General features: G+C 41.6%; 1 protein-coding gene across 2 annotated transcripts in view; it reads right to left on the bottom strand.

Annotated features, from left to right (window-relative positions):
- Positions 1 to 4010: 4010 nt before the first annotated feature.
- The window catches only part of LOC109851773 (RB1-inducible coiled-coil protein 1), a 32022-nt gene continuing 14303 nt past the window's right edge, over positions 4011 to 21729 (bottom strand). The window contains exons 3-11 of one of the 2 annotated variants that reach the window (XM_020422180.1): positions 10856 to 11144; positions 9272 to 10217; positions 8963 to 9180; positions 8265 to 8883; positions 6575 to 7324; positions 6177 to 6479; positions 5677 to 6099; positions 5164 to 5586; positions 4011 to 5045 (exon numbers count right to left, since the gene is read on the bottom strand). In XM_020422180.1, the coding sequence (XP_020277769.1) occupies positions 4908 to 5045; positions 5164 to 5586; positions 5677 to 6099; positions 6177 to 6479; positions 6575 to 7324; positions 8265 to 8883; positions 8963 to 9180; positions 9272 to 10217; positions 10856 to 11144 (4109 nt within the window). In that variant the 3' untranslated portion in view covers positions 4011 to 4907. The remainder of the gene's footprint in view (positions 5046 to 5163; positions 5587 to 5676; positions 6100 to 6176; positions 6480 to 6574; positions 7325 to 8264; positions 8884 to 8962; positions 9181 to 9271; positions 10218 to 10855; positions 11145 to 21729) is intronic. The other variant, XM_020422181.1, reaches the window with a different exon arrangement.

Below are 21729 nucleotides of genomic sequence, written 5' to 3'. Positions count from 1 at the left end.
ATTTTTTCAACTCGATTAAAATCATTGTCTTGATCGGCGATTAATTGATCTTTTCGCCGTTTCGATTCTCTCGACTGCACGCGAAAAAACCAAGTGTCCCCGCTTTCGTAACAACACGTACGATTCGAAGTTTCTTGCCAACGATATATAATATTCCTTCCGACTGGACACTCGATTTTTCTTTTTTTTTTTTTATATGTATTTTTTAGAAGTTTATTCCAATTCAGCGAAATATAAAACAAAGTTTCGATCGAGCAAGTTTTAGCAAGATGCAACAGCAAGATCCTGATTCGAAATCGGGACGAGTCTCGCATAACTCAGAAAAAAACCTTTATTATTATACACAGCTCGATGTGCTGAATGCAATTTCCCTCTTTTTTCTTTCGAGAACATAGTTTTTTTTTTTTTTTTCGAACAACAAGATAGTTCGTCAGAGTATCTTTTAAGGACGAGAAAAATTGGAATTAGTCGTAAGTTTGCGTAATTTTTTTCAGAAGCACTGTCGAGAGACCCGGGAAAACAATCCCCGCGTATGACATATATATATATATATATATGTATATATATATATATATATATATATGTGACAAGTTCGCAATATTTGTTTATAAATAAATTTCGAGATCACGCGCGAGACGGATGTGTGTCTCGCGTGTAATTTTAATTATAATTTGCCAGATATAAACAAGTTGCTCACACACGAGAGATTTGTTTCCCCAAGAAGTGCTTCATCTTGTGCCGTACCGGTGCGTGAAAAGATTATATATTACACAGTTGCACGTAGTTGCAACTCGAGAGATTCTTGGCGAAAAAACACAAAAACGGTAAACGTCGAATGACCGCTCATCGACTGTTACTGTGTTTGTTACGTTTGTCGCCCGAGTTCTCGAGAGAGTTGTAAAAGTCAAATGGGGAGGGTGCAAATCAATGTCGGGGATATATATATATATATATCACATACGGGGAAATTACACATTTATATATGTACATGTTTATATAGCAACAGATTTCCTTGCCTCTCGAAGTGACGAGTACACAACACTTTCGCTCTCAACAATTTACAAATTGCAGACGCAACGACTCAGCTTTTTCCGAAAATTTTACATACAGGCACACACGCACACATACGCGGAACTTGCACACGCGTTTTTTCGTTTCTTTTAAAGACACGCTTGCCGGAAACCGCATCTGCATACAAAATTTATGCAGCAAAACACAAACTTATTTTGCTTTCTTCGACAGCCATGTCTCTCGTTGGTGTTGCGGATAAATATATCTACAAAAAAAAACAAAAAAAAAAAATGTAGAGAGAGGAAGAGAGAAAGAGAAGAGAGCGAGCGCGCGCAATTATTTCAAATGTAAGAACAAGTCAGCTTTATATCGAAAAATATTCAGTTCGAAGCAACGTGGTATTTAGCTTTGCACGTTCTAAACAAAAAAAAACAAAAAAAAAACAAGTCGAATGCATCGAGCTTTCTCCGCCGCTCCCGAACCGAAAGAGAGAAATTTGGTCTAGTAGGAACCGTAGTGGGTACACGTGTGTGAACTAAAACACGGAAATCGCATACGGAGATCGATTCTTTTTTTTTTGTCTTTTTACAATAATTCGAGATTGAGTGAACTTTTCATCGTCACAGTGGCAGTAAAACCTATTACTAATTAATCGTCGTTTCGTGTGCGATTTCGTGCAACAGACGGCGACAGTGAAGGAAGAAACGGTGCTTCCGAGAAAGGAATGGGGATTTCTTCTTTTTCGTCCTCGGGGGATCCGTGTGTGTTAAAAAAATTCATCGCCACTACATCGCTCAACCTGAAGACGAAAGAGCAAATGCCTAACTACGCCGCCAAAAGCGATATACGCCGGTTTCCCCCCTTCCCCGAGAGGACACTTCGAGATTAGCTTATAAATTATCCTATACCGAACAGTTTATCTTACGTATCAGCATTCTTGCAAATCGCTTTTTTTTTTTTTTTTTTTTTTTTCACCGACACTCGGAGTTTGCGCCAATTCGCGAACGAAAGTTCTTTTACACAGACCGCGATTACGGCCTCTTCTTTCGTGTTTTTTTTTTGTTTTGTTTTTTTATACTATATACAGGGGAAAGAAGAGAGATGCCACTTCGTCACATCTGCGTACTCGCGGTTCGAAACAAAAACAAATGGACCGTCGCTCGGCACAATGAGAAATTAAGAGTTTGATTGACGATCGAACGTATACTTTATTCCATGAGAGAATGACTTCGCGGTCCGCGCGATTCGACGATAATAAAGTGGGAAGAGGAGGGATTGGGGGGGGAGAGAATCGTCGTTTTTTTGAATGTGGATATTCAGCAGCTTGAGACCACGTGTGTGTAGAACGTTTTTAATTCAATAAGAAGCTTGTCCGCGCATAAATATTCGCATCAACGCGCTAAACATCACGTTTGTTTTCTATTATCACACATATATATATATACACACCATTGTTGTCTTCATTTAGTTTATCTCTAGTGGCAATCTCTAGGGAGTTTGTTTTTTGTTTTTCGTTTTTTTTTTATTTTTTATTTTTTATTTAACTACATTAACGGACGAGATCATTCTTTCATGAAATAGAGAATATAAAAAGTAAGAACGCGTGAAAACTAACAATCACAGAGCTATTGTACTGTTACCTACGTAATGAGAGTGTGAAAAACGCGTCGCGAGAGAAAACGAGATAGCGAGATATATTCGATAATATATGTACGAGTAATGCAACTAAAGGAGCTTACGAGCAATCCTCTGCAAGCGGTTTATATGTGACGATTTATATATACATATATATATGCATATATATACATATATATATGCATATATATACATATATATATACATATATATATGCATATATATATATGTACGGACACTGGTCAAAACGATATAGAAAACTATATATACATACGTGTGTGTACGTGGTGGTACATTTATAAAATTCGTTCTACGTGCGAAGCCCGCGGCTCTTTTCTTCTCAGAGCTCGCGGATCTTCGGGTGATCGTTGCTTAAACTAACGTTTGAAAATTGCATACGAAAACGATGACGACGCCGCGGTCTTTGTTTCCTTCAAGTACAGAACGAAACATCCCGAGACTCGCGCGTTTTACTTACACATACTTTACTCGATTGGTTCTACAAAGAAACGACAAATATGTCAAGAAAAGGGAGAGAGAAAAACAGAAAAAGGGTACGTGTCTTACCGCGACGAGTGAGAATCATTTGCGACAAAACGACAACAAAAAAAAAAAACAAAAAAAACAAAAAAAATACCTAACGCAAGGTATTATCCAAAAGAAATTGTCTGGGCATGATTAATGCACAACGTCGCTTAGCACGATCTCTGTATAAATAATAAACCTAACGAGAATTAGGTAAACCTCGCGAAATTGCACAACACGGTCGCGGGACAATTCTCTCACACCTTAACACAATCTTAGCTCACAACTTTAGGACCTACGAGATTTTTTTTTTTCGTACATGGATATTGCACAGTTCGTGCACTGGTATAATGATACGCATTCTATGAGTATATACAGGGTGTTTGAAAAATTTTGACAAATCTAACTTCACACTTTGGCTTTGTCAAATGTTTCAGACACTCTGTATATGGTATATATACATATGTATTATCTAAAAATACACAGTATATACAGTACCAGACAAACATATATTCGAAAAAATATTTTTTATCGAGCTTCGAAATGTTTGTTAATGTTTAAGAAATGTGTTCGAATTTTGTAAAAACTTTCGTTCTTCTCCTCTCTCTAACTCTCTCTGCCTGTGATGTTGTCATAAAAGATAAAAATATATATATATATGTAAAATATATACATATATATATATATACATATATATATATATAAATTATATATAAGTATTTTTTGAATAACAATATGTATAAGTATATATAATTATATATATATTATACATATATTAAGTATATATACTTGTACATATTACTTATATATACATTTATTTTTAATTATAAATTATTGGTATAAACTATATATGTATATATAATTCTATAGCTATATATTTTTTTTTTACACACACACATTGCTACCTACTCCTAAATCACTTCGTTGAAGTGCAATTGATATATCGCTAAGTTAAGTAAACATTCGAAGTATTGGTGGCAAAAGTATAGCTATCGATATATACACTCGTCCAGTACTGTATGTATTTCACTGTGTACGTAAACATCGCACGTTTTTTTTTTCTTCTATATCTCAATTTTTGTAAAACTTACAATTACGTTTTTTTTTCCCTTTTGCATTACACATTGCAAAGGTACTCGTCAGAATGCGGAAAGAGGAAGCTACACGTTATTACAAAGGACACACTTTCGTCTTCTCGCACTGTTTAATGTCGAGAAGTTTAAACAATTTCTCTCTTACACACTGGTCAGCCTATCGAATTTTTATTAAATGAGAAGATCGTTGACGACGTTCAATTTTTTTTGTTCTCTTTGCTTTATCATTTGAAAAAAGAAAAATCAAAGAATACAAATATCGTTATGCTTCACAGCTAGCCACAGCGCATTCGGCAAATATGTTTCTCTCGTTTTAAAAATTACTTATATCACAATAAAACGCCGGCGCATCCTTCCGTCTCATTTCGTGTCGTCCGAAAAACTTGCGCATACCTCTTTTCGTGGACCATCACCTTAAACATTGATTATTCAAGGATGCGTCTAGAGGCTCTGGCAGGTTTTAACCTAGATCCGAAGTATCCGGATGGTTGCGGAGACGTAAGTTCGGGATTTGCGTTCCGGGTCGCTGGTCCCTCAATGAACGCGGCCTGCCGACACAAACCCTCGATCACAGCGCTTGTACTAGGCAAGAATCAAGGATTGGATTCTTGACACTTAATCTGAACGGAAAATTACGTCTGCCTATTCGACATCGATTCTCTTTCGTCGGTCTTTCAGTTGACTTTTTGACATCGCGCCTGCTTCGTCGAGTCCGTCTCGTGGTTTAGCGCGCACTCTGTAGAATTTCGTACCAAGCGGAACGTGATACCGATTCTCCTGCTAAAAAACAAAAAAAAACAGACATTTGTCTTTGTTATTGCAAATTCATCAAAAATTCGATGTTATAACAACTGGTATATATAATTCGCCATTATTAATTAACCAATGGCAGCCTTACCTTTCTCGCGTGACAATATTCCTTGTCGATCACTTCAGCAAGAACGTACTTCTGGGAGCACATTCTTTCCATGACGTCGGTGCAATCCGAATGAAGAAAATACAGTGTTGAGGATTGCTGATATATCGCGTAATTGCCGTGTTCAGTATCCCAGGCGACAACTACTATGTCACCTGGATTGCAGCTAGTGATGGTCACAGTTCCCTCCTGCACCATCTTTGCCACTTTTGACGTCTTTTCGATCTTCTTTTGCGTATATATAGGAAACGGGGAATGGAAGCATAGTGATTTGGAAGATGGTCGTCGATTTGGTTCCGGGCTGGTAGCTACGTCTTTGCTCGAAGATGAATCCGAAACTACCGCCACCGACGCGTTCATGTCTTTTTCGCGGCTTTCCGAAGGTACTAAATCGGCACTAATTACCTTAAGAAACAAGAAAATAACAACAAATTAGTCATGCAATCAGTAAATAAATAAAATTATTAAAACAATATTTATATATTTATTAATTACCTTCTTAGTTCGTTCCTTCAGTAACTCGACTTCTAAACGAAACTTATCCGTCATTAAAGTTTCCACTTTTGCTTCGGCCGCGATTTTGCTCGCGCGTATCACGTTCAATTCGGAAGATAGCCTCTTGTTATCGTTCTCGAGTGCTTCAAGTCGCCTTGACAACCGAACCAAATCGTTCTTGTCAGCTTCCAGCCGCACTTTCTTTGATTCCGAGACTTGAATGTCGGCTTCTAGATCTTTGAATAATTCTCCCGAACCAGCTTGATTGGCGTCCAATTGATCGTAGCTCGAATCCTTGCGCACTCCAGATTCTAGAGAATACACACCAATTTCATTTTGTTCCAATAGCTCCCGTATCGTTTTCTCCACGGCTTCTTCGCAGCAGTTCTGCAACCATGCCGAATCTGCTTCTATATCTTGCATCTACAAAAATGCAAAGATGTAATTAAGAAAATAACAAAATCACGTAATAAAACTTGAAGTAATATAATATACGATACCTTCTCCCTCAATTTTGGCTGTATGTCCGTTTTGAGTTGCCCAACCAATTGATCCAACATATTCTGATAACGTTTTCCTTTATTAATTAACGCAGCTGTTTTTATCTTATACGTTTCTATCTCTCTGTTTTTCTCCTCGAGCACTTGTTTCACCCATCTCATTTCGGTGTCCAATTTTCCCATGCAATCGTTTCTTTCCTTCTCAATAGCGGTGCGAAGTGCCGCGGCGTTTTCCTGTTTCATATCTTCCTTCACTTGCGCCACTATCGCCTCGTGATTTGCGAGCTCGATAACATCTGTTCTCTGAAAAGAAGATCGATACAATATATATTTTAATCTACATCTTTCTTTTATACGTTTTCAATAAAACGCATTAAACTGTCGACAAGCTTACTTACTTCAATTTTTTCTAGACTAGAATCGCTGGGGCTTCTTTCCATTGTGGAAGCGGCCATAAGTTTGAAACGACTCCGAATGGTTTCCAACTCCGCCTTGTATTCCAATTGAAATTTGTCAGTCGCCTCCTTCACCAGCCTATCCTGATCGCTGCGAGCGGTGTTCAGATTATCTTCCAGTTCTTTAATTCGCTTCTGACATTGCGTCAAAGAGTTCGTCAGAGAGGTGATCTCAAGAAATCTCTCATCGTTTGTTTTTTTCACCGCCTCTTCTTTATCTATACGCGCTTGCGTCAGTATTCTCGAATATTCTTCAAGCTGCTGGTGCAAACGAGTTTGTATATTCCTGCTCTCGAGTTGTGCGTCCTCCAACTTTTGATGCATCGTGGTTACCAATCGCTCGTGTTCGACTAATTCCGACTCTTTCTCCATGAGGCTGTGTTTGAGCAAGCAGGTCTCTTCCTCGCGACTCTGCATCAGTTTCGTCAAATCTGACAACTTGAACTCGTGTTCGATCGCCATTTCTTGCTCGCGCTTCTGAAGATTCCGGTCGTACTCCTGCGAATACAAAGACAGTGCCATTCGAATGCGTTCCGTTATCTCGGCAACATCATTCTTGTCATCCTTGGACTGATCTCGCAAAACCGCCAGTTCGTTTCGGATCGAGGACAATTCCTCGCACACAACTGCCTTCATTGTCTTCAAAATGGAGCGCAGTCTCTCCACTTCCTCGCGTGTGTTACCGAGATTCTCCTGAAACGATGAAACACCAGAGATATTCCGATGTGAATACGCTCGAAGTCATATATTACATTTTGTTTTTCAAACAAATTTTCCTCAATTTCCATGTGGAGATCGAGAAAGATTCGTACGAGAAAACTTCACTCTTTAAATCTTGGTATGTCCGAAATCGTGTAGTGTGAACATACAAAATTAAAAAATCATTTTAATTTAGAACGGATGTGTTGTTGTGAAAGCGATCGTGTGGATGTATTCAATCTAGGTCCGAAGGGATATGTAAGGTCAAGGGATTGGGAAAACGAGTGCGACGCCAGCTATCCTGTAAAAAATCAAGATGCACGCATGTATACACGCGCATACGCGCACGCACACACACACATACACACGTACACACACACACACGTACGCACTTGAGCGCGTATTCTTTTTTTTTTTTATGTGAGGCCAACTTGTGCAAGCAAATATTTAGGGAACGCAACAGATTCAGTTTTGATTAGTTTGACACAATTGTGGACACAAGGCAAGCAGCGATACATACCCATGTTTCGCAGGATCTAGTTAGCATACAAAATCGCCACTAATTACTCGCTAATAAATACAAAGACAACGATACTGGAAACTAATCTAGAAAATCATATGTATAAAAGAAAAGCAAATCTCAACTACGGACGTGTTTCGACGGAGTTTTATTGAGCAATATTTTCTTAACGAAAAGAAAACTCAAAAAAAAAAAAAAAAAAAAAAAAAAAAAAAAAAAAAAAAAAAAAAAAAAAAAAAAAAAAACAACAGGAGCAACAAAAAAGATAATAAAGAAATATATATTAAAAATATTTATATAGTAGAAGACTTGTACACGCTTCAAAGAGATAGTGACGGAAGTGATACTTTACGGAACGTTTAACAGCTAAGACTACAGGAGTTGTCTGTTAGCGAGCTGTAAGTCGTCCAGTACCTGAAGAAGGGACACGATAGCTTGATGTTGACCGTCGGCAGGATGCTCGCTGAGACTGCTTGGCAGAGATTCATCCATGTAAAATTCGGTACCCATGAAGTCGGTAGCGCCCACGCCGACGGACGGGCTGCTACCGCCGCTACCGGACAACGGTTGATGCAGCTGATGCTGGCCATCGCACATGACGGAGGACCGTGGCAAGGAAGGAGGATTCGGACTCAGGGAATGTTGTTCCTCGATAGGCATGGCGTCGCGATAGTTGGAGAGATCGCTGTGGAGCAAGCAAACGGAGGAATCGGCGGCGCCATTCTCCGCGCACTCGGTCAGAGGACTCAGTTGAGCCGGGCGCTCGCTCGTGGTGGACAAGCTGGGAAATTGGAATGAACCGGGTTCGCTTGATGTGGACGAACGTGTCGTTAGGTCCGCGACTTTCGAGTTTAACGGGGAGACGTTAGTCGAGGTCGAGGAAGCGGGGGACACGCTTCGAGAGGCACCAACCTCCAATTGCTTCTGTCGTTTCTGTTTCGCCCCGTCAAACACGCCGGGTTTGCCCGCGTCCACGCCGGCCTGGCCGATCTTCTCAAACTCCTCCGTGTCGGTTTCCGATTCGAAGCCTCCTCTAAAAATCGATACAACGTATATTACATAATTTACGCTATTTTTAAGCATAGAGTAATCAATAATATAACGACATTTACCTGTCAGACAACAACGGCGCTCTGCTGGTGCGCTCCTGATCTTTTGGAATGTCGGTGCTCACGGACGTTACGTCTTTCTCCTTGTTGCCATCGGTACTACCTTCGGAAAAACTCTTAGACAAGAAGAACTGCGTGATGCTGTTCAGATCCGGCGTAGAAATTGTAAGCGCTAAGTCTGGAAGTTGCGCTCTCAACGATTCCATATCATCCGCAGTCAACTAATCGAAAATGAAGAATACGTTACGCGAAAAGAAACATATAGAGTTTAGAAACGATTATCTTGAAATCCTTCCTTGTAAAATCCTTTACCTTGGGTAGCCCGTTGTCAAAGACAGAAGGTGCCTGTGTCGCAAAGGGTGGCGGTGTGTCTTCTAGACCCGGAAATAGAGTATTCAAGAAGTGGCCGTCAAACTTGTTCTGAAACTCTCGTCTGCGCGCCAACTCCTCGCTGTGAACCGTCATCAACTGACATGCGAGATTGCTGGCCCACACTAGAAAAGCTTGGGAGAAGGTGCGCCTCCTAACAACCTCAACCACCGCGCTTATGTACATTTCCGGGGCTAAGTGTATCTGTTGGAGCACCTCCAGATGTCTCCTCAATCGCTTCAAACTCTCGTGATATATGATCAGCTTGTTGCCCACTTCCACCATTTTGTTCTCCACGTACATGATCCACTTGAGGCGATGGTAAATATTCACCGAGAGCTCCTCTTTCGCTTTGGTGCATCTGCGACGGATATCACGAAGCTGATTGTGAGCCTGCAGCATGACGACTAATTGCTTCCGGTGAGAAGTGCAGAGGTCCGGCAGAATGCTCGGGTCGCCTAAATTGCTCGCCCGACTCTGATTTTGCATGAAACCCTGAGCCAGCTCACCCTGCTCGTGAACAAGCTTCTTGCTCTGTACCATCAGTTGCTCCAAAGCGAACAACCTCTCGCCTAATCCCTTGATTTCCTTCATATCTTGTTTGTTGGCCTGTTCGATAGCCGCATCTACCTCGGCTTTCAAAGCCTGCATTAGTTGTTCGTTGAACTGTTCCAAACCACGGGAGCAGTGCTCAGCCACTTGCTCCAAACTGCTCTGATTGTCCTTAGCTGAAATCCATCGAAGTAAACTGAGCACTTCTCCCCCGTCTTCCAACGTCGGTTCGGAGGACTGACTCGGTTGATCGTCCGGGCTCAACAGGCCCTCGGCTTGGGCCCTCAAGGCTGGCAGAATCGGAATTTTTGCCAGAGTTCCAAGATCGGCGCTGAAGCTGCAACAACATTGAGACACTCACATACACATATCTATAAAAAAAAAAACTTAATAACGTACAAAAAAAAACAAATCTATAAAACTGTTCCTCGCAAATCAACATTGTTCATTTATTTGTGTCCGACTGATTGCGACAAAACTTCGACGCACATCCTAGCAATGAAATTATGTGACGGTCCGATTATTCAATCAGCTATTAACGTTATAAGCCATGGTAATTAAAACATCAATGATTAAATATGGTAATCAAAGCTGTGATAATTAAAGCGTGAATTCAATGGTAATATCCTCTATTGCAATTATAGTAATTATTGAAAGTGGAGTAGCATTATGTAATTCATTGAGAAAATATTTCCCAGCGATCCGCGTCGACAAAGTCGTTATTTTCCAATCTCGCTATTATTTAGCTATATCGCGTCGCATTTCGGCGGACACTTTTATCGCGCAAAGGAAAGCGGGATTCGTTGCGACATTAATCGCAATGGCCGTGTCCGATGCAAATTCTCTGTCTGATTAAAACTTGTAGCGACTCGTAAAAGTTCTTTACAATTCATTCGATAGATACTCGCACGTAAAGTTGGCAACGTCTATTCAATTGTCCGTAAGAAAAAAAGAGAGAGAAAGAGAGTTCCGTACTTGTCGAGGAGTTCCATATGCTGCTGCCTCTCGGCGAGATACAGGACGAAGGACTGCTGGAATTGCTCGGCTCGCGACTGAAACATCTGCGTGATGTCCTCGAGATTCGCAACCACAGCGGCCCAGCCCTGCTGCTGCAGATGCTGGTCGTGGACCAGCTTCTCGCAGATTCTGGTTTGCTCTCGCGCGAGATTGCAACAATGCTGAGCTAGCTGAGCACGTGAGCAAAGAGTCTGATAGGTGGCCGGCATCGCCAGTGAGTTGTCGATTTGAGTTTGAAGGTCGACATCTGAAAACAAATAAACAGAGAATCACACTCAATGCTATTTTTGTAATATTTTTTCTCTGTCACAAACAATATTTATATTGTAACACGCTATTATACAGACACGTACTTTCAAACGATAATATTCAACAAACAGCTGGAAAAAATAATAAAAAATAATTACAAGCCTGGTTGTACAAATTGTGAAATGTGTGTTTTTTTTTCTTTTTTTACTAATTGCGCGTATAACTCGTGTGTAACTTAATGTTGCAAGACCAAGCGCGAAACACACATAATGGAATGTGGATTAGAGAAAGTATAACACTCTAATCTCGTGAGTGTATACGGGCGCATGAGTGTGTGTGTGTGTATGCAACAACTTCGATTTTAAATCCAGCAAAGAGGTCTTTTCATTTCCTTTATAGATTACACGCTCCGACGAGAACCGACGCGTGATATGTTTTATGATTTGTCCGGATACACCCGGAAGCACGTGAACAACCCGTGGGCAAATTGGCGAATATAAATTCTACCATTTCACAAGACTCTCCATCTGGATCGTAAAACGCGAATGGATCTACACGCGCTTGATTGCAAACCCCGACGCTCGCTTCGGAATCGTTATCTGAAGAGAAAAAAAAAAATTATTTATCTTACGCGTATGCAAATTACACTTGGGCGATAAAGTCGACGAGTTTTCGCGATCGGAGACGGAAATCGTATTTCGAATCGCGGAGAGAGACCGAGGCGGGTGTGTAATTGATCGACGCGGAGAGGCTCGCAAGAACGGCGTAATCTTGGCACGCGATGAAAATTCAAGGCCGACGCGACACACATCGCTTCGGCAACCTTACGTCACACACTCTAAATCCAAGAAGCGAATCGAGCGCTTCGGGCGACCGGATGCGCGATAATTAATTTATTCATACGTGCGTGCGGGAAATCGCGCGCGCACGAGAGAGAGAGAGAGAGAGAGAGAAAGAGAGAGAGAGACAGAAGTGACGAGAAAAATAAAGACGCAAAATATGAGAGAATGTAAAAATATAAATCTGGAAACAAAAATCGCATTACGCAACGTTGCGTATAGGCGATACTTGCAACATATTGTCGTCTGTCAAGCGGCGTACGTGCACACTCTTCTCCTTCCGTAATAATGCATGCATATGCGCGAGGGCCGATCTTTTCTATAGATCGCTGTCCGACTGACCTTACTTGATTTGCAAGTGAAAAAAAAAAAAAACAGACTTATGCGATTACTATGCACAGTTGAACAATCAGCGGAGATACTGCGCCGACTATACTACTATCGCGTTGGAGACCTCGCGTGAACCTTTCGTCGTGAATTGTCGTCGGGAAATCGAGGCGAAAGAGATATTGAGGATGCGATCTTTACACATTGCTTATCGCGACTTACATTGCTACGCTGTTTGTAAGTCACACGCAGTGTACACGCACGAGGCGTGTGTGTGATGCGACACAACATATGCGCGTGCCGAGCGAGGGGACTCTCTCACAGACAGGGAAATCCTCTGTCGAATCTCAGACAGTAACCCCGATGCGCGATAACCTTACGCAACACAAGATATGTAGTATTTTAATCTTGTACATGATTGATTTTTATCAATTTCTTTTTGTGTGTGTGTGTGTGTGTGTGTGTGTGTGTTTGTATACATATACTGCGACATTTTTACGAGAAAAGATTAAGATTAGTCTTCAATATGCTCTTTGATCTTCCGTCTCAATTAGAAGTCTCGTGAAGAGATTTGCATCATCCGCTTGCATCATTTAGTACCGAGAATCTATTTTGCCGACGACGAAACTACTGAAGTTACAGTACAACAAGGAAACTAACATTTTCGCGATGAATATTTTTCCTGAGAGACTTTGTTTCTCTCTCTTTCTCTCAGTTTCGGTTTCCTTTCATTTTTTTCGCGTAAATATTTGTTAAATACTTTACGAAGCGTTACGAGAGATACGCCCGCTCTTGAATATCTCACGTTTTATATCGGGTTAAAAAAAATAGTCAATCCGAAGTTCGATGTGAGAACTTGTCGACAACACACGTAGGGCGCGCGCGCGCAAAAAAACATATTTTTCTCAGCCCGTAATCTACTCAGGCGAGCGCGCACACGCTCCTCAACCACCAGCCGAGGCGTTCCTTCAACTTTCACGGAGGAGATAATCGCGGACCCGCGCGCAAGAGAGATTGCCCGCGACAATAAGCATTATCGTGGAAAATAATAAAAAAAAAAAAAAATAAAAAAAAAAGCGCGCGGAGAAACGGTATCGGGGATATAATGGGGGAGACGTAAAACTTGGCGCGCGTGAATCGTTATCGGTTATTGAACCGATCGCTTCACGTGTGAAAAATTTGTTGAACTGAGAATTTCTCTTCTTTTGGAAGAGATATTTGTTTTTGTTTGTTTTTATCGTAACAAGAGGGGGAAAATCCTCAAATCTCTGAGAGATGCACTTACTGGCAAAACTGTGGCATACGTATACAGAAAAAGAAAAAAAAACAGCGCATATCAGAAGGTATAGACACACGGTGATGCAGGTGAGAGAGTGCACACACGCCGTTTCATCGATCGTATTTTTTATAGAGCGCGCCTTGAACGAAAGTTTTGTGGTGTAACGTGGCGATCAAAGTAGTAGTTTTCAGACTGTTGTGTGTAGTATAGAAGTTTGTGCGCTATTTGCCAAGGTACAGCTTCGCGACATCCTTTAATACGTTTACAACGCACACAAAGAAGCCCCGCATAAACGATTTCGCGTTTGGACTAATTCGATTTTCACGCCGATTTTTCACGGTCTAACGATGGATTCGAGTCTTCGCGCAGAAATTACACACGCGCGCGTTCGCGCGATCTCTCGGGGAGAAAAAGCGTTACAAAAATATATCACGTGTAATCTCATGCGTGTAATCTCGAAAGTGCATCAGTTCAGAGCCGCCGGTCGTTGTAATGTGCATCGGGACGGGCACTGTGTGCGCGCCGGGCATCATCGGCAACTACTTAAAGTCGCGACCTCATTCGCACAGGTAATTGCGCGCGCGCGCATATGTGTGTGTGTGTGTGTGTGTATGTGCGCGCGCGCACGCCGCTAAAGCGCGCCGAAAAAGAAAACTCGGACGCGATGACTCGTGACGAGAAGCAATAAGCACCGGGGCATATAAACGAAGCGCGGAGAAATCGCGCGCGCACGTTAGATAAATGGCGTCGATGTGTTTCGTGAGACGAGGTTTCAGTTTCCGATGGTAGTTTGCACGTGAAAAGTACTCACTGCTACTTTTCGACATCGTCGACGATCTAAAGACGAGCGCGAAAATATCGACGCTGCGCGCACACATACATTGTGTGCAGTTTAAAGTTGTATCCGCGCGCTATCGCGTTTCAGTAGCATCTATTATTATTATCGACATCCGAAGGAGTGCCGATGGCATTTTCAAGGCATTTTCCAACGAGGCATTTCGTGTCGAGGCAACCGACTTTGAGAGGTCTTGTACAAAACGGCGCAACATGCGCTTTCGACGCGAAAAATATATATTAATGTTGTTCCACTTTCTAACCGGCGATGATACGTTTCCCCGTTCGTTTTCCTCGGTGTTGAGGAGTTTAAAACGGGGATAATCCACATATTACACGGTCCGACGAAGTGCTCTTCTCTCGAAATTCTCCGCTCGATCGCGACATCTTTTGTTTTACGGGATTAATCCGTCTTTTATATATATATACATATATCGCCACTTTTTCTCATCCGTCCGAGCGAGTTCAAATTGCGCTCCCTAGCGCTCCAATTCGCTTCGCTTCGAATTTACGGAACCGCAGCGCGTCATTCGTGGAACAACAGCCGAGAGAGTCGCCATTTAAAAAGTATACGAAACAAAGCCATCGGCTGGGCTCGGCCTCGTTCACACGATAATTGCAGGCTACGTTTTCTAGTCTAGGGCGATACACGGAAAATCGCACGGTTGCGCACCGCTCGCTCGCCGATCGCCCGGGAGTTCACGAGAATAATACTCGCCGAGACGCGGTGGAGTCGTGAATTGCGGCGCGTACCCCTCTCTCTTCTCTCCGGCGACTGCCGGTTTAATCTTCTTAAAAGTCTATCACGTGAAAATTAAAGTTGCGAGTGTTGAGCAAAGACTGGACTCTGTATTATATAAATGTGTGCGTGTGTGTGTAAAATCAAGACGATGGCTGCCATCGCCCACACGCGCTCTCCGCGCATTATAAAACTTGGACTCCATCCGAGGATGTGTGCGATGTTATATTAGCGCCGAGAGCGCGAGAGAAGTGTTGCTTGCTTATCAAACCATTACGCGATTGTGCGCGATTCAGAGACATCAAAGGGACGCCGCCGCGGTTGTGTTACGCCGTGGAAAAAACGCCTTTCCGGACGCGTTTGCCGAGTGTAGGCCGCCGGTGTGTGTCTCTGTCGCAATACGCGCGGAGAAGCAAGCAAGTGCCAGTAAGAACTATTACGGGGAGGATCTATACACAATGTAGCGACGGCTCGTTGCAACCAACACATACGCGCGCACACCGCGTGGTGCACACGCAGAAGCGATTGCGACACGCGGTCGTACACACAGAAATAACAGGTATGCTCGTTGAGAGAGAGTATTTATTAAGTGAACGCGCGCATCGAGTTGGTCCCGTGTACGAGACAGGTAACCACCCAATAAAAGCAAACGAGGGATCGCGATCATCTTCATAAAACAGTACAGGTACTCATGCGTATGTGTGTGTGTGTGTGTGGAAGGGAATACTAGCAAACTGTTTGATTTGCGTAAACACTACTCTCCTATCAACAACGTTAAAAAAAAACACTCTTGAAAGATAACAGAAATAATGTAAAATAAAAACTAATAAATAATAGAACAGATTCACAAAGAAACAATTTTGATGACAATAAGTTTCGCTCGTTCGATTGTTTATAAATTATGTTTGTTTTTCCGCTTATCACAAAATTGAAAAAAAAAAAAAATCGATGTTAAGAATTGATGAACGTTACAAAATAGATGATCCGGGGAAAAGGTTGCCAGAGCGAATCGCAATTTTCGGAAACGGCACGTAGAGCGGCGGAAAATATCACGGCAGAGAAGCGCAACGTGACCATTAAATAATTTATTCCCTGTTAGAGAGCGGGGTGTGTAATTTGGACATTTAAATCTGCCGACCGTAACGCGTTTTCGACGTTTAGTGCATTTCACAACTGTCCGAACAAGGACAATTGTGTGCGATCTGTACACATGCGTGTAATTATATCCACACGCGCATATGACGATGCTCATGAAACGCAACCACATGTCATCGCAACACAACGACAATAGTTCGGCCGATGTGACGTGACCGGTCGATCGTGCGAAACAAAATTGGATTCTTGTCGCATTCCGTTGTGGATATCATCTTTTTATTTATTTTTTTATTTTTTTTCTTGAAAACTGCTGGTAACTCTCGCGTGTAACTTATTCGTCAGTATGTCCCGAACGTTAAACACAATATTAAAGTTCCGATAAGCCTGTCAGTCGTCAGACTGCGCGTAATGTTTACCCAGAAGAGTGCTCGGGCAAATAGGTTTGACACGATATGTGCCGCCCAGGTGACTATAGAGACAATGATCTAAAAAAAGATAGCTCGGTAATAGTTCGAGATAATTTGATGAAATAGAAAAAGCACGTTGGAACGCGTTAAAAATAATTGAGAAATGTCGCAAACAGAGGATGTCACAAACTGTCACAGATAAATTGACGTAAACAAGTAAATAATCTTGATAAAAAAAAAAAAAAGAAAAAAAAAAGAAACTACGGTAGTAGTTTATTTTGTCTGCGAAGGTGTAAACACGGGTAGTCCCCGTATATCTGTATTGTCACATGTCGATAGTCCTATGTGAGAACGTTGTCGCGACACTATTACATTGACCTTGTTTAGAATTCGAAAATATGTCTTTTATTCACGTAGATAAAAGTTTATGCTGCTAAAAAAAACTTCTTTTTCTTAACGTTTCATGTCCCTGAATTAATCGCGAATCTGTGCGCGCGTGTGTGTGTGTGTATTCTTTTAACTCCGTATTGCGGTATCTCCGACGGAGGGAGGAGTTCGGATTGTTGTAATATATTTATGCATTGCGCACTCGTGCGCGCGCATTCGCGCCTCGACTGTACAACGTTGTCCTATACGGGCAAACGTACGTACCTACTCGATCCGCAATGTATGCGCGATTACGGTTAATCCCTGCGTGCATTCACATACGAGCGACGACGCTGGTCGTGTGTGTATTAGTGCACGTAACATCCAATATACAGAGCACATGTATAAAGCTGTATTATTGTTCTCCGTGGTCCTGGGATTCGAGGTCTCCCGCCGCCCTGTAGAGAGAGAGAGAGAGAGAGCGCGAGAGAGATCTCCCATCGACCGCCTCTCGAACAAAGTAAAACCGACGGGAACGCGGAAAGCGTAGTTTCCCCGACATTTCGTGACATTTTAGCCGCACGACCAATTTCCGGATATTATCTTCGAAAATAACGATTTCGCCTTCGCGCGCGAGAACCCGCACGCGATTTCACGACATTCGATAATTGCGCAGTCGACGTCGCACGAGTATTAATTATTAGACTCGAGGAATAAGAAGAAATCGTTTTACGTCATATTGTCATTATCGCGGTTATTAAGAAAGTTTTATTGTATTGCTACGGTATAATTAGAGAAACTAATTGTTAACGAAGAGAAAAAAAAACAACATCAATCTCGAATTATTGTGAGGATAAAAATACGAATTAATGTTTGTCAGAAAATGGCTCGAGTGAGTTTTGAAGTATGAGAGCATGTCATTGTGCAATAAAATATGTAGAGATAATAATATCTCTTGAGGTATTATATATCTTCCTCTCCCTCTCTTTCTCTCTCTCTTTTTTTCTCTCGTGTCATTCGGTCGGAAAGATTGCATGAGAACCCAGGAATGAAAAACCACCCCCCCGTGTGCGCCAACCCGGTAACGAACCCCTAGCTACGACTAGTATCGACTTTATAAGCACATGCACTTGGCACACGCGCGCGTGTACAGGGTGGAAAACGTAATAGCCTAGGTCAAGCTGACCCGACGGGAGAGAAAGAGAGAAAGAGACAGACCGATCGCGTTGCCGAGTTAACTTAGAAGGGACTTGCACTGGAAAATCCACCGACGAATCGTTTTTCTTTCCGCTCGGAAAAAAATATTGACAAGGTGGAACTTGAAATTACGTTTTATCGATCGTCTTTCAATAAACTTCGTAATAACTTTCGCGAAAAGTTATTTCGAACTCAATTATTAAATTAACGCGATAAATTTTACTTAAATTATCGCTCTCTTATAAATTTGCAAAGGAGCAAGTGCGAGACCTCGTTTCGTTGAGTTTTCACTCCGGACGAACTCGTATACGTACAACTGTGGTATTAACATTTCTTTCTTTTTTTTTTTTTTTTACTCTCGTTTTGTGCGAGATTATCACCGGCAAAAATCCATTTTCTCCGAGTGGCAATTAGCGCTCGAGAGACAAATCGTTGACTTCGAATTAAAGCTATTGCCGAGCGTTATTTTCGACGACGGTTCGGTGCGCACGTATCTTTTTTACTACTTACAACGCTATAAAAAGTGCAATCTTTACGGCGCCGTAGTACATGTCAAGGAATAATTCTTTTAAGATAAAACAAAATAAACAAAGTGCCGTGTCCGAAACAAGGGATTTACAGTCAAAAGAAGGACGACTATAGAAAACTTTTCTATTAAATTAAACTAAAAATACATACACCCATTTTCCACTCGATACTTAATAGAAAGTACGTGCCTCAAAGACGTCAGGCAACGCGGTGTGTGGCGACTGAACATTATTGATATAAAAACATTTTAGTTTCACACAATCGAGTAAAATAGATGTATTTTTTTCGTCTTATACAAATAAATTTTTCTACAAACTAAACTGGTTATGTTATTTGACAGACACAGACGCAGTATCGTATAGTAGTATAGACACACAATTGCAATACGTGTATACTTAGAAGCGCATATTTATAGTTACTAGGAAAATAAGTAGGTACTCCAATAATACTTGCGCGACAAAACATCAATGTTGTGCAGGGAAACGCGAAAACATGTCAATCAATGTATATCGTTGTAACACATTCGTATAAATGATTGGTTATTCTATCTGCTGTAAACAACACGTTATCCGTGTAGTCTTTTTATTTATTTTTTTTTTTTTTTAATTTTTTTGTCAATCGTTTCCTCAGTGCATGCGATACGCGGATTTGCGTGTAAATATATCTTTTTTTTCACCGCAGAAGTTGATCGGAAGAAAAAGAGAGAGACGCGATGCATTATCTCGCTCGGGATAAAGTTTAATCGAAGCAATAAAATTTCACGAAGATTGGCGCTCAGAAAAAGTTGATAAAAACACACATACGTGTATCCGTGAAGATATTGCTCGACACGACGAGCTATTCGTCATCTCGCGCGCAAAAAAAAAAAACGTCACCTTCGCGCGCGATAAACAAGAATCAGCTGATCGCGAATCGGAGCCAATTGAATTTAATGATCGGGAAACAATATACGCATATCTGTTAAATCCATTAGTTGCGAATTGACGCGTATGCGAGAGTAAAAAAAAAGATCTCAGAAAAAATATATTTTTGCACCGGAGAATATCTCGCATTAAAGCAATTCGTATATGATTGTTCGCCGTATAACAACATTTCTTTTAAATGTTTATGAAAAAAAAGAATCCATTCCATATGTTTTAATCGTTTTAAACGTATCGGGTTATAAAGCAAAAACATTCTTTATTTTGCTCGCGAATCTCTCTCTCTTTCGAGAGAGGAAGAGAGAGAGAGAAAGAGAGAAGCGATTATATTGCGTCGTCGTTGCAGAAAAATAGCGACGCGCGTATATTCAGCGGGTAAACAGCGGTCTTATAGCGACACCACGCGACTTTCGTCACGGTTTGCTTCCCGTCGTCGCGATCGATATGACGAAGGCAACTCTCGTACGGTCTCTTAATCAGCTGACAATTCGAACGTCACATCGGTTGTCTTCGATTCCCAATAAATGATGCTATTCGCGACTCAGCAAGTTTCGGTTACGTTCGTATTCCCGTACGCGACGTATTTCACACACACGTGACATACCTATTATATTTCTTACCAGCGACGCGACCGACTTAGTGTCACTTTCTTTCAGAAGAAGCCCGTTGCGTCGGACGTTTAACGCGATCTCTAAGATTGGAACATTTGATATCCCGATGAGATGTGTATCTTTTCACATAATGAGCTTTTCTATTGGCGACCGAGAAATGAGAGAGAGATGGAAATAGAAGATAGTCAAAATAAGATAGCGAGGTGGAAATGAGAAGGAAATAGATTCTGAAAAGAGAGAAGAAATGTGGCGATTTGTAAGAAGGAACTTGTATAAGTGAGAACTGTAAGAGAACGAGACGGAACATGTATTAACGTGTAAATAATAACAACAGATCAAAGGTTATAGAAATATATTGAGGAAGAAAGATAAAATGAAAAGAGTAGCTTGAGGATGAGAGAGGTCAAGAAATTAAAAACTAAACAAGGTTAGAGGAAGTGCAACTGGAGAATGCAAATGTGGTCATTTGTAAGCCAAGTTCTTTGGCTTTAGGAACCTAAAGGTCGAATCAATAAAGATTTAAAGATACACACGTACGTAATGAACTCTTGCAAATTGCGGTTTTAACTCTCGCGTTTCCGCAATCGAAAATGCGAAACGATTCGCATTCGACAAAATTTCGTGATCGCATCCAATTAATCTGCGCGTCGGTCGAAAATTCGAGCGAAATATCGGGGCGCGCGTTCAAATAATTTTCGCACGTCGTCGTCGCAATATCAAGCAATATGAGGTTGTAATGAACTACATCTGCGGGGTAATTCAACGAACGTCTCTCTCACCTATATAGAGCGCGAGCTATCTATCTGCTTCTCTCAAGAGAGACACTTAATATAACCGTGACAACAGCCACGGGACGAGTTTCCGCAGCAACGGCTCGTTCCACGAGCGCGCGCAATCGACAGAATTAAAGCTATCTCGGGTATTTTCCTGGACTAGACGTCGTCGTCGTCGCGAAAGTATCACCAACGCGATACTATTTTTGCGACCCGCGGAAAAGCGTCACGCCGCCTGTGCGGCCTAGTTTCGCGTTCTATGCAACGGGAACTCGACGCTCTTGATGTCACGTCGCCGACGCAATTACCGTCGCGCTACTACGACGACAGTTGGGATAAAGAGAGAGAGAGAGAGAGAGATAGATAAATAGATAGATAAAGAGAGAGAGAGAGAGAGAAAGAGATACACAGAGAGGACACGCAGAGATGGTTATCCCGTGGATAACAGAATCAGGTCGAACGGTTGATCACGAGGCTCGTTAACAACGCGGGTCAAAAGTCTTCTCTCTCACTGCAAATCCATGTGTGTTACTTTAACACATTTTTTCTGTGTAATTGTAAGATTACACGCTTATCTGTGTTATTTAAACACACATAAATGTGTAATATGATAATTTTATGCAGATCGCATGTGTGTTAAAATGCGTAAACATCTAAAATGTGTAATA

Source organism: Pseudomyrmex gracilis, unplaced genomic scaffold (assembly GCF_002006095.1).
Source record: "Pseudomyrmex gracilis isolate BER0280 unplaced genomic scaffold, ASM200609v1 scaffold_20, whole genome shotgun sequence".
NCBI lineage: Eukaryota > Metazoa > Arthropoda > Insecta > Hymenoptera > Formicidae > Pseudomyrmex > Pseudomyrmex gracilis.
This window is presented reverse-complemented; position numbering and strand designations above follow the sequence as displayed.